This window comes from Anomaloglossus baeobatrachus, chromosome 2, assembly GCF_048569485.1.
Source record: "Anomaloglossus baeobatrachus isolate aAnoBae1 chromosome 2, aAnoBae1.hap1, whole genome shotgun sequence".
NCBI lineage: Eukaryota > Metazoa > Chordata > Amphibia > Anura > Aromobatidae > Anomaloglossus > Anomaloglossus baeobatrachus.
This window is the reverse complement of record NC_134354.1, coordinates 21,103,531-21,115,690: the sequence shown is the minus strand read 5'-3', so window position 1 is coordinate 21,115,690 and position 12,160 is coordinate 21,103,531. Positions and strand designations below refer to the sequence as shown.

General features: G+C 43.7%; 1 protein-coding gene across 4 annotated transcripts in view; it reads left to right on the top strand.

The window, feature by feature from the left end:
* The window catches only part of RCSD1 (RCSD domain containing 1), a 92,784-nt gene that overhangs the window by 70,009 nt on the left and 10,615 nt on the right, over positions 1-12,160 (top strand). For 3 of the 4 annotated variants that reach the window (XM_075334913.1, XM_075334909.1, XM_075334911.1), the window contains exons 3-5: positions 1,779-1,862; positions 5,719-5,790; positions 11,661-11,864. In XM_075334913.1, the coding sequence (XP_075191028.1) occupies positions 1,779-1,862; positions 5,719-5,790; positions 11,661-11,864 (360 nt within the window). The remainder of the gene's footprint in view (positions 1-1,778; positions 1,863-5,718; positions 5,791-11,660; positions 11,865-12,160) is intronic. The other variant, XM_075334910.1, reaches the window with a different exon arrangement.

Here is a 12,160-nt window from a genome sequence, read left to right as displayed (position 1 = left end):
CACATACAGCACACTGACACTGCTGTATATACATTACAAGAGAGGCTGGGGACATACAAAACTACTGGGGGCATAAATATTAGTGAGGAAAGGGGTATACAGCAATGGGGGGAATACAGCTCCAGAGGGGGGCAGTGGTTCTGGGGTGGGGGGACAAACAGCTCTGAGGTGGGGGGGTGACATACAGCTCTGGGGAGTACAGCACTGGGGTAGGGGGGACATACAGCTCTGGGAAGTACAGCACTGGGGTGGGGGGACATACAGCTCTGGGGGTATAGTAGTATGCAGCCCACATATTTCTCCATATAGTGTTATGAAGCTCCCATAGTCCTCCATATAGTATTATGTAGCCCCCATGTAGTATTTTGCAGCCCCCATATGGCACTATGCAGCCCCCATATGGCACTATGCAGCCCCTATATGGCACTATGCAGCCCCCGTATGGCACTCTGCAACCCCTATATAGCATTATGCAACCCCCATATAACATTAAGCGTCCCCCATATAGCACAATGTAGACCAATATAGCATTAGGCATCTTCATGTAGTATACAGCCCTCATATAGCCCAATGCAGACCCAGCTAGCATTAGGCATCTTCATGTAGTATACAGCCCTCATATAGCACAGTGCAGACCCAGATAGCATTAGGCATCCTCATGTAGTATACAGCCCGCATATAGCACAATGCAGAGCCAGATAGCATTAGGCACCTTCATGTAGTATACAGCACCCATATAGCACAGTGCAGACCCAGATAGCATTAGGCACCTTCATATGGTATACAGCCTCTATATAGCACAGTGCAGACCCAGATAGCATTAGGCACCTTCATGTAGTATATAGCACCCATATAGCACAGTGCAGACCCAGATAGCATTAGGCACCTTCATATGGTATACAGCCTCTATATAGCACAGTGCAGACCCAGATAGCATTAGGCACCTTCATGTAGTATATAGCACCCATATAGCACAGTGCAGAGCCAGATAGCATTAGGCACCTTCATGTAGTATATAGCACCCATATAGCACAGTGCAGACCCAGATAGCATTAGGCACCTTCATGTAGTATACAGCCCGCATATAGCACAGTGCAGACCCAGATAGCATTAGGAACCTTTATGTAGTATACAGCCCACATATATCACTTCTCGGTCCCCCGCTGCTTCGGTCTCCTCAGCGTGTCCACTGCTGTCGCTCTGACCTCACTGCAGGCGCGCAGTGTTGACATCTTCGCACTCCGCTGCTGAGCTGTCACAGCGCTGACAAACACAGCGGTAGAATAAGAGAGGCAGTCCGCCGCTCTATCTCATCATTGCTCTCAATTGTATCGGCAACTGCAATGCCGATACAATTGAAAGCGCGATCCTCAGCGGGGGGAGGCCGGTGACAGCGCGAGCATCGGGCCCCCCTGACTATCGGTGACTTGGCCTGCCGTACTCCTGCCACTGCGAGTGCGCCCCCCCCCCGGCAGCCAGGGCCCCGGCATTTGACCGGGTGTTTCTGGGTTCTGACGCCAACGCTGTGTTTTTTCAGAAGGTTTCATGTCCATGGATTTGTGACTGTTCCGCCAAGTGAATACCGCCTCACCAGCCACTGATGCGACCGCTATAACACGTCTGACTCAATGTTAGAGTGAGAACTTTATAGAGTGTACTTAATTTCTATCCATCTCAGTGGAAAGTTGAGTCAGCATCAGATAATTATTGTTAGGGAGTCCAGTGTCTGTTCCCACCGGTCACCCTGATGTGGTCACTAACGTTGTGTCTTTTCTAAGGGTCCACCGCCCAAGCCGACTAGAAGGAAACCGCCATGTTCTCTGCCGCTACCGAAGCCGGAGATTACTAATAATGGAAATGAGGTAAGACCCCGAGCGTCATTATCCTGTACCCCAGTGTTTTTATCCTGTACCCCCAGTGTCAGTGTCATTATCCTGTACCCCCAGTGTCAGTGTCATTATCCTGTACCCCCAGTGTCATTATCCTGTACCCCCAGTGTCAGAGTCATTATCCTGTACCCCCAGTATCAGTGTCATTATCCTGTACCCCCAGTGTCATTATCCTGTACCCCAGTGTCAGTGTCATTATCCTGTACCCCCAGTGTCAGTGTCATTATCCTGTACCCCCAGTGTCAGTGTCATTATCCTGTACCCCCAGTGTCAGTGTCATTATCTTGTACCCCCAGTGTCATTATCCTGTACCCCAGTGTCAGTGTCATTATCCTGTACCCCCAGTGTCATTATCCTGTACCCCCAGTGTCAGTGTCATTATCCTGTACTCCGAGTGTCAGTGTCATTATCCTGTACCCCCAGTGTCATTATCCTGTACCCCAGTGTCAGTGTCATTATCCTGTACCCCCAGTGTCATTATCCTGTACCCCCAGTGTCAGTGTCATTATCCTGTACCCCCAGTGTCAGAGTCATTATCCTATACCCCCAGTGTCAGTGTCATTATCCTGTACCACCAGTGTCAGTGTCATTATCCTGTACCCCCAGTGTCAGTGTCATTATCCTGTACCCCCAGTGTCAGTGTCATTATCCTGTACCCGCAGTGTCAGTGTCATTATCCTGTACCCAGAGTGTCAGTGTCATTATCCTGTACCCCCAGTGTCAGTGTCATTATCCTGTACCCCCAGTGTCAGTGTCATTATCCTGTACCCGCAGTGTCAGTGTCATTATCCTGTACCCAGAGTGTCAGTGTCATTATCCTGTACCCCCAGTGTCAGCGTCATTATCCTGTACCCAGAGTGTCAGTGTCATTATCCTGTACCCCCAGTGTCAGTGTCATTATCCTGTACTCCGAGTGTCAGTGTCATTATCCTGTACCCAGAGTGTCAGTGTCATTATCCTGTACCTCCAGTGTCAGTGTCATTATCCTGTACCCCCAGTGTCAGTGTCATTATCCTGTACCCCCAGTGTCAGTGTCATTATCCTGTACCCAGAGTGTCAGTGTCATTATCCTGTACCCGCAGTGTCAGTGTCATTATCCTGTACCCAGAGTGTCAGTGTCATTATCCTGTACCCAGAGTGTCAGTGTCATTATCCTGTACCCCCAGTGTCAGTGTCATTATCCTGTACTCCGAGTGTCAGTGTCATTATCCTGTACCCCCAGTGTCAGTGTCATTATCCTGTACCACCAGTGTCAGTGTCATTATCCTGTACCCCCAGTGTCAGTGTCATTATCCTGTACCCCCAGTGTCAGTGTCATTATCCTGTACCCGCAGTGTCAGTGTCATTATCCTGTACCCAGAGTGTCAGTGTCATTATCCTGTACCCCCAGTGTCAGTGTCATTATCCTGTACCCAGAGTGTCAGTGTCATTATCCTGTACCCGCAGTGTCAGTGTCATTATCCTGTACCCAGAGTGTCAGTGTCATTATCCTGTACCCCCAGTGTCAGTGTCATTATCCTGTACCACCAGTGTCAGTGTCATTATCCTGTACCCCCAGTGTCATTATCCTGTACCCCCAGTGTCAGTGTCATTATCCTGTACCCCCAGTGTCAGTGTCATTATCCTGTACCCCCAGTGTCAGTGTCATTATCCTGTACCCCCAGTGTCAGTGTCATTATCCTGTACCCCCAGTGTCAGTGTCATTATCCTGTACCCCCAGTGTCAGTGTCATTATCCTGTACCCAGAGTGTCAGTGTCATTATCCTGTACCCCCAGTGTCATTATCCTGTACCCCGAATATCAGTGTCATTATCCTGTACCCCCAGTGTCAGTGTCATTATCCTGTACCCCCAGTGTCAGTGTCATTATCCTGTACCCCAGAGTCATTATCCTGTACCCCCAGTGTCAGTGTCATTATCCTGTACCCCCAGTGTCTGTCATTATCCTGTACCCCAGTGTCAGTGTCATTATCCTGTACCCCCAGTGTCAGTGTCATTATCCTGTACCCCCAGTGTCTGTCATTATCCTGTACCCCAGTATCAGTGTCATTATCCTGTACCCCCAGTGTCAGTGTCATTATCCTGTACCCCAGTGTCAGTGTCATTATCCTGTACCCCGAGTGTCATTATCCTGAACCCCAGTGTCAGTGTCATTATCCTGTACCCCAGTGTCATTATCCTGTACCCCCAGTGTCAGTGTCATTATCCTGTACCCCCAGTGTCAGTGTCATTATCCTGTACCCCCAGTGTCAGTGTCATTATCCTGTACCCCCAGTGTCAGTGTCATTATCCTGTACCCCCAGTGTCAGTGTCATTATCCTGTACCCCCAGTGTCAGTGTCATTATCCTGTACCCCCAGTGTCAGTGTCATTATCCTGTTCCCCAGTGTCAGTGTCATTATCCTGTACCCCCAGTGTCAGTGTCATTATCCTGTACCCCCAGTGTCAGTGTCATTATCCTGTACCCCCAGTGTCAGTGTCATTATCCTGTACCCCCAGTGTCAGTGTCATTATCCTGTACCCCCAGTGTCAGTGTCATTATCCTGTTCCTCCAGTGTCAGTGTCATTATCCTGTACCCCCAGTGTCAGTGTCATTATCCTGTACCCCCAGTGTCAGTGTCATTATCCTGTACCCCCAGTGTCAGTGTCAGTATCCTGTACCCCCAGTGTCAGAGTCATTATCCTGTACCCCCAATATCAGTGTCATTATCCTATACCCCCAGTGTCAGTGTCATTATCCTGTACCCCCAGTGTCAGTGTCATTATCCTGTTCCCCAGTGTCAGTGTCATTATCCTGTACCCCCAGTGTCAGTGTCATTATCCTGTACCCCCAGTGTCAGTGTCATTATCCTGTACCCCCAGTGTCAGTGTCATTATCCTGTACCCCCAGTGTCAGTGTCATTATCCTGTACCCCCAGTGTCAGTGTCATTATCCTGTTCCTCCAGTGTCAGTGTCATTATCCTGTACCCCCAGTGTCAGTGTCATTATCCTGTACCCCCAGTGTCAGTGTCATTATCCTGTACCCCCAGTGTCAGTGTCATTATCCTGTACCCCCAGTGTCAGTGTCATTATCCTGTTCCTCCAGTGTCAGTGTCATTATCCTGCACCCCCAGTGTCAGTGTCATTATCCTGTATTCCAAGTGTCAGTGTCATTATCCTGTACCCCCAGTGTCAGTGTCATTATCCTGTACCCCCAGTGTCAGTGTCATTATCCTGTACCCCCAGTGTCAGTGTCATTATCCTGTACCCCCAGTGTCATTATCCTGTACCCCCAGTGTCAGTGTCATTATCCTGTACCCCCAGTGTCAGTGTCATTATCCTGTACCCCCAGTGTCATTATCCTGTACCCCCAGTGTCAGTGTCATTATCCTGTACCCCCAGTGTCATTATCCTGTACCACCAGTGTCAGTGTCATTATCCTGTACCCCAGTGTCATTATCCTGTACCCCAGTGTCATTATCCTGTACCCCCAGTGTCATTATCCTGTACCCCCAGTGTCAGTGTCATTATCCTGTACCCCCAGTGTCAGTGTCATTATCCTGTACCCCCAGTGTCATTATCCTGTACCCCCAGTGTCATTATCCTGTACCCCCAGTGTCAGTGTCATTATCCTGTACCCCCAGTGTCATTATCCTGTACCCCCAGTGTCAGTGTCATTATCCTGTACCCCCAGTGTCAGTGTCATTATCCTGTACCCCAGTGTCATTATCCTGTACCCCCAGTGTCAGTGTCATTATCCTGTACCCCAGTGTCATTATCCTGTACCCCCAGTGTCAGTGTCATTATCATGTACCCCGAGTTTTTTTTTTTCTTCTTTTGATTGTTTGTAGAAACTGTCCCCCCCACAGTCACAACTGCCTAAGGTCAAAGTGAAGAGCTCTCCTCTTATAGAGAAGCTTCAGGTAAGTTAAATATACAGTATATAGCAGATAAGTTACATATATCATGCTGGTATAACCTGGGCATATTCTGTATATACAGTTGAAACCAGACGTTTCCCCTCAATGTCATTAGTATTTGGTGGCATTGCCCTTACACTGTGTGACTTGGGTGAAACGTTTTGGATCCTTCCAGAAGCTTCTCACAATAGTTGGTGGAATTTGGGCAGGTTCCTCCTGACAGAACTGGTGTAACTGAGCCATGTTTGGAGGTCGCCGCTCGCTCTGGCCTTTTCAGCTTTGCCCATACATTTTCAATAGGATTGAGATCAGGGCTTTGTGATGGCCACTCCGAAACATTGACTTTGTTATCCTTAAGCCACTTTGTAACCAGTTTGGCAGAAGCTTCGGGTCATTGTCCATTTGGAAGACCCACTTCCTTCCAAGCTTTAAGTTCCTGGCTGATGTCTTGAGATTTTCTTCAGTATTGCCACATAATCTTCTTTCCTCATGATGCCATCTATTTTGTGCAGCCACCGGTCCCTCCTGCAGCAAAACAACCCCACAACATGATGCCGCCCCCGTGTGTCACAGTTGGGATGGTGTTCTTAGGTTTCAAAGCTTCTCCTTTTTTCCTCCAAACGTAACGATGCTCATTATGGCAAAACCGTTCAACTTTAGTTTCGCCAGACCACAGGACATGTCTCCAAAAATTCAGGTCTGTGTTCCTGTATGCATTTACAAACTTTAATCTGGCTTTTTATGTTTCTTTTGGCGTAATGGCTTCTTCCTGGCAGAGAGGTCTTTCAGCCCATGTTGATACAGTACTCGTATCACTGTGGATAATGACACAATCTTACCAGCTTCCGCCAGCATCTTCACAAGGACTTTTGCATTTGTCCTTGGGTTGATATGCACATGTCTGACCAAAGCGCGATCATCTCTGGCACACAGAACCCCCTCCTTCCTGAGCGGTATGATGGCTGGACATTCCCATCTTGTTTGTACTTGCGTATAATTGTTTGTACAGATGAACGAGGCACCTTCAGGAATCTGGAAATTGCACCCAAGGATGAACCAGACTTGTACAAGTCCACAATTCTCTTCCTGAGATCTTGGCTGATTTCTTTTGACTTTCTCATGATGCTACCAAGCAGTGTGTTTCAGGTGTGCATTACAATACATCCACAGGTGTGTCTGTAATTAACTCAGATGTTGCCAATAAACCTATCAGAAGCTTCCAAACACATGACATCATCATACGGGCTGTCCTATATTGTTTAAAGACATAGTACTTTTAGTGTATGGAAACTTGTGACTTTACAGAAAGCTATAAAAATCCCTTCAAACATCCTCTCTCTCATTATTCTGGCATTTGGCAAATAGAAATAATTTTGATTCCTAATTGCCCTAAAATGGGAAAGGTTTATTCTGATTTCATGTCAGATAGTGAGAAAAACCTGTAGATGTGTCTTTATAGAGAGCGGAGGCGAAACTTCTGGTTTCAAGTGTAATTATATTGGTAGAGCTGGTATAACCTGAGCATCTCCTGTATATAATTATATATGTACAGCTGGTATAACCTGGATATCTCCTGTATATAATTATATATGTACAGCCGGTATAACCTGGGCATCTCCTGTATATAATTATATATGTACAGCCGGTATAACCTGGGCATCTCCTGTATATAATTATATATGTACAGCCGGTATAACCTGGGTATCGCCTGTATATAATTATATATGTACAGCCGGTATAACCTGGCATCTCCTGTATATAATTATATATGTACAGCTGGTATAACCTGGACATCTCCTGTATATAATTATATATGTACAGCCGGTATAACCTGGGCATCTCCTGTATATAATTATATATGTACAGCTGCTATAACCTGGGCATCTCCTGTATATAATTATATATGTACAGCCGGTGTAACCTGGACATCTCCTGTATATAATTATATATGTACAGCCGGTATAACCTGGGCATCTCCTGTATATAATTATATATGTACAGCTGCTATAACCTGGGCATCTCCTGTATATAATTATATATGTACAGCTGGTATAACCTGGGCATCTCCTGTATATAATTATATATGTACAGCCGGTATAACCTGGGAATCTCCTGTATATAATTATATATGTACAGCTGGTATAACCTGGCATCTCCTGTATATAATTATATATGTACAGCCGGTATAACCTGGCATCTCCTGTATATAATTATATATGTACAGCTGGTATAACCTGGGCATCTCCTGTATATAATTATATATGTACAGCTGGTATAACCTGGGCATCTCCTGTATATAATTATATATGTACAGCTGGTATAACCTGGGCATCTCCTGTATATAATTATATATGTACAGCTGGTATAACCTGGGCATCTCCTGTATATAATTATATATGTACAGCTGGTATAACCTGGGCATCTTCTGTATATAATTATATATGTACAGCTGGTATAACCTGGGCATCTCCTGTATATAATTATATATGTACAGCCGGTATAACCTGGGCATCTCCTGTATATAATTATATATGTACAGCCGGTATAACCTGGACATCTCCTGTATATAATTATATATGTACAGCTGGTATAACCTGGGCATCTCCTGTATATAATTATGTATGTACAGCCGGTATAACCTGGGCATCTCCTGTATATAATTATATATGTACAGGCGGTATAACCTGGGCATTGCCTGTATATAATTATATATGTACAGCCGGTATAACCTGGGCATCTCCTGTATATAATTATATATGTACAGCTGGTATAACCTGGGCATCTCCTGTATATAATTATATATGTACAGCTGGTATAACCTGGGCATCTCCTGTATATAATTATATATGTACAGCTGGTATAACCTGGGCATCTCCTGTATATAATTATATATGTACAGCTGGTATAACCTGGGCATCTCCTGTATATAATTATATATGTACAGCCGGTATAACCTGGGCATCTCCTGTATATAATTATATATGTACAGCTGGTATAACCTGGACATCTCCTGTATATAATTATATATGCACAGCTGGTATAACCTGGGCATCTCCTGTATATAATTATATATGTACAGCTGGTATAACCTGGGTATGTCCTGTATATAATTATATATGTACAGCTGGTATAACCTGGGCATCCCCTGTATATAATTATATATGTACAGCCGGTATAACCTGGGCATCTCCTGTATATAATTATATATGTACAGCCGGTATAACCTGGGCATCTCCTGTATATAATTATATATGTACAGCTGGTATAACCTGGGCATCTCCTGTATATAATTATATATGTACAGCCGGTATAACCTGGGCATCTCCTGTTTTTAATTATATATGTACAGCCGGTATAACCTGGGTATCTCCTAGATATAATTATATATGTACAGCTGGTATAACCTGGATATCTCCTGTATATAATTATATATGTGCAGCCGGTATAACCTGGGCATCTCCTGTATATAATTATATATGTGCAGCCGGTATAACCTGGGCATCTCCTGTATATAATTATATATGTACAGCTGGTATAACCTGGGCATCTTCTGTATATAATTATATATGTACAGCTGGTATAACCTGGGCATCTCCTGTATATAATTATATATGTACAGCCGGTATAACCTGGGCATCTCCTGTATATAATTATATATGTACAGCCGGTATAACCTGGACATCTCCTGTATATAATTATATATGTACAGCTGGTATAACCTGGGCATCTCCTGTATATAATTATGTATGTACAGCCGGTATAACCTGGGCATCTCCTGTATATAATTATATATGTACAGGCGGTATAACCTGGGCATTGCCTGTATATAATTATATATGTACAGCCGGTATAACCTGGGCATCTCCTGTATATAATTATATATGTACAGCTGGTATAACCTGGGCATCTCCTGTATATAATTATATATGTACAGCTGGTATAACCTGGGCATCTCCTGTATATAATTATATATGTACAGCTGGTATAACCTGGGCATCTCCTGTATATAATTATATATGTACAGCTGGTATAACCTGGGCATCTCCTGTATATAATTATATATGTACAGCCGGTATAACCTGGGCATCTCCTGTATATAATTATATATGTACAGCCGGTATAACCTGGGCATCTCCTGTTTTTAATTATATATGTACAGCCGGTATAACCTGGGCATCTCCTGTATATAATTATATATGTACAGCTGCTATAACCTGGGCATCTCCTGTATATAATTATATATGTACAGCCGGTATAACCTGGGCATCTCCTGTATATAATTATATATGTACAGCTGGTATAACCTGTGCATCTCCTGTATATAATTATATATGTACAGCCGGTATAACCTGGGCATCTCCTGTATTTAATTACATATGTACAGGTGGTATAACCTGGGTATCTCCTGTATATAATTATATATGTACAGCTGGTATAACCCGGACATCTCCTATATATAATTATATATGTACAGCCGGTATAACCCGGGCATCTCCTGTATATAATTATATATGTACAGCCGGTATAACCTGGGCATCTCCTGTATATAATTATATATGTACAGCTGGTATAACCTGGGCATCTCCTGTATATAATTATATATGTGCAGCCGGTATAACCTGGGCATCTCCTGTATATAATTATATATGTACAGCCGGTATAACCTGGGCATCTCCTGTATATAATTATATATGTACAGCCGGTATAACCTGGGCATCTCCTGTATATAATAATATATGTACAGCTGGTATAACCTGGGCATCTCCTGTATGTAATTATACATGTACAGCTGGTATAACCTGGGCATCTCCTGTATGTAATTATACATGTACAGCTGGTATAACCTGGGCATCTCCTGTATATAATTATATATGTACAGCTGGTATAACCCTGGGCATCTCCTGTGTATAATTATATATGTACAGTCGGTATAACCTGGGCATCTCCTGTATATAATTATATATGTACAGCTGGTATAACCTGGGCATCTCCTGTATATAATTATATATGTACAGCCAGTATAACCTGGGTATCTCCTGTATATAATTATATATGTACAGCTGGTATAACCTGGGCATCTCCTGTATATAATTATATATGTACAGCCAGTATAACCTGGGTATCTCCTGTATATAATTATATATGTACAGCTGGTATAACCTGGGCATCTCCTGTATATAATTATATATGTACAGCTGGTATAACCTGGGTATCTCCTGTATATAATTATATATGTACAGCTGGTATAACCTGGGCATCTCCTGTATATAATTATATATGTACAGCCGGTATAACCTGGGCATCTCCTGTATATAATTATATATGTACAGCCGGTATAACCTGGGCATCTCCTGTATATAATTATATATGTACAGCTGGTATAACCTGGCATCTCCTGTATATAATTATATATGTACAGCTGGTATAACCTGGGTATCTCCTGTATATAATTATATATGTACAGCTGGTATAACCTGGGTATCTCCTGTATATAATTATATATGTACAGCTGGTATAACCTGGGCATCTCCTGTATATAATTATATATGTACAGCTGGTATAACCTGGGCATCTCCTGTATATAATTATATATGTACAGCTGGTATAACCTGGCATCTCCTGTATATAATTATATATGTACAGCCGGTATAACCTGGGCATCTCCTGTATATAATTATATATGTACAGCCGGTATAACCTGGGCATCTCCTGTATATAATTATATATGCACAGCTGGTATAACCTGGGCATCTCCTGTATATAATTATATATGTACAGCCGGTATATGTTCTATATTTCCCGGTTGCTCTGTGTTCTGCTTTAGATCTCTATAATGTACAGCATACACCCCTCATGATTTTGTTTGGTTTCAGGCTAATTTGGCCTTCGCTCCGGCCTCGCTTCTCCCAGGACCATCCCCAAAGAGCCCTGGTTTAAAAGCCATGACCTCCCCATGGGGCACTCCGCCATCCACACCCAGTAGCCCCAGTGTCCAACCACATTCCAGCAACTCAGAGGAATCACCAGTCAGTTTTGAACAACCACCAGAGGACAGTCATCTCCAGAGCTACACTAAGGTAAGGTCTGTACACTGGGGGGCGGTATGGAGCGTTCACCTGGAGGGCAGCACAAATAATGCGAATTGCTCAATATTCATACAATTAGGGCACCAGTTTACAATGTGGAGTGTGTGACTTGGAAGCTGAGGACTCAAATATTTACCCTCCCTCCACTTATTCCTGATTGTGCAACACAAGAGCCAAGAGTCACAGTCATGTCTTGGACTCCAGGCTGATAGTTCTAATACGGTATATGTAAATAATGCCGCCATACTGTATATAACTATTTCCCTGCTTGCTTCTCTGTAAGAACA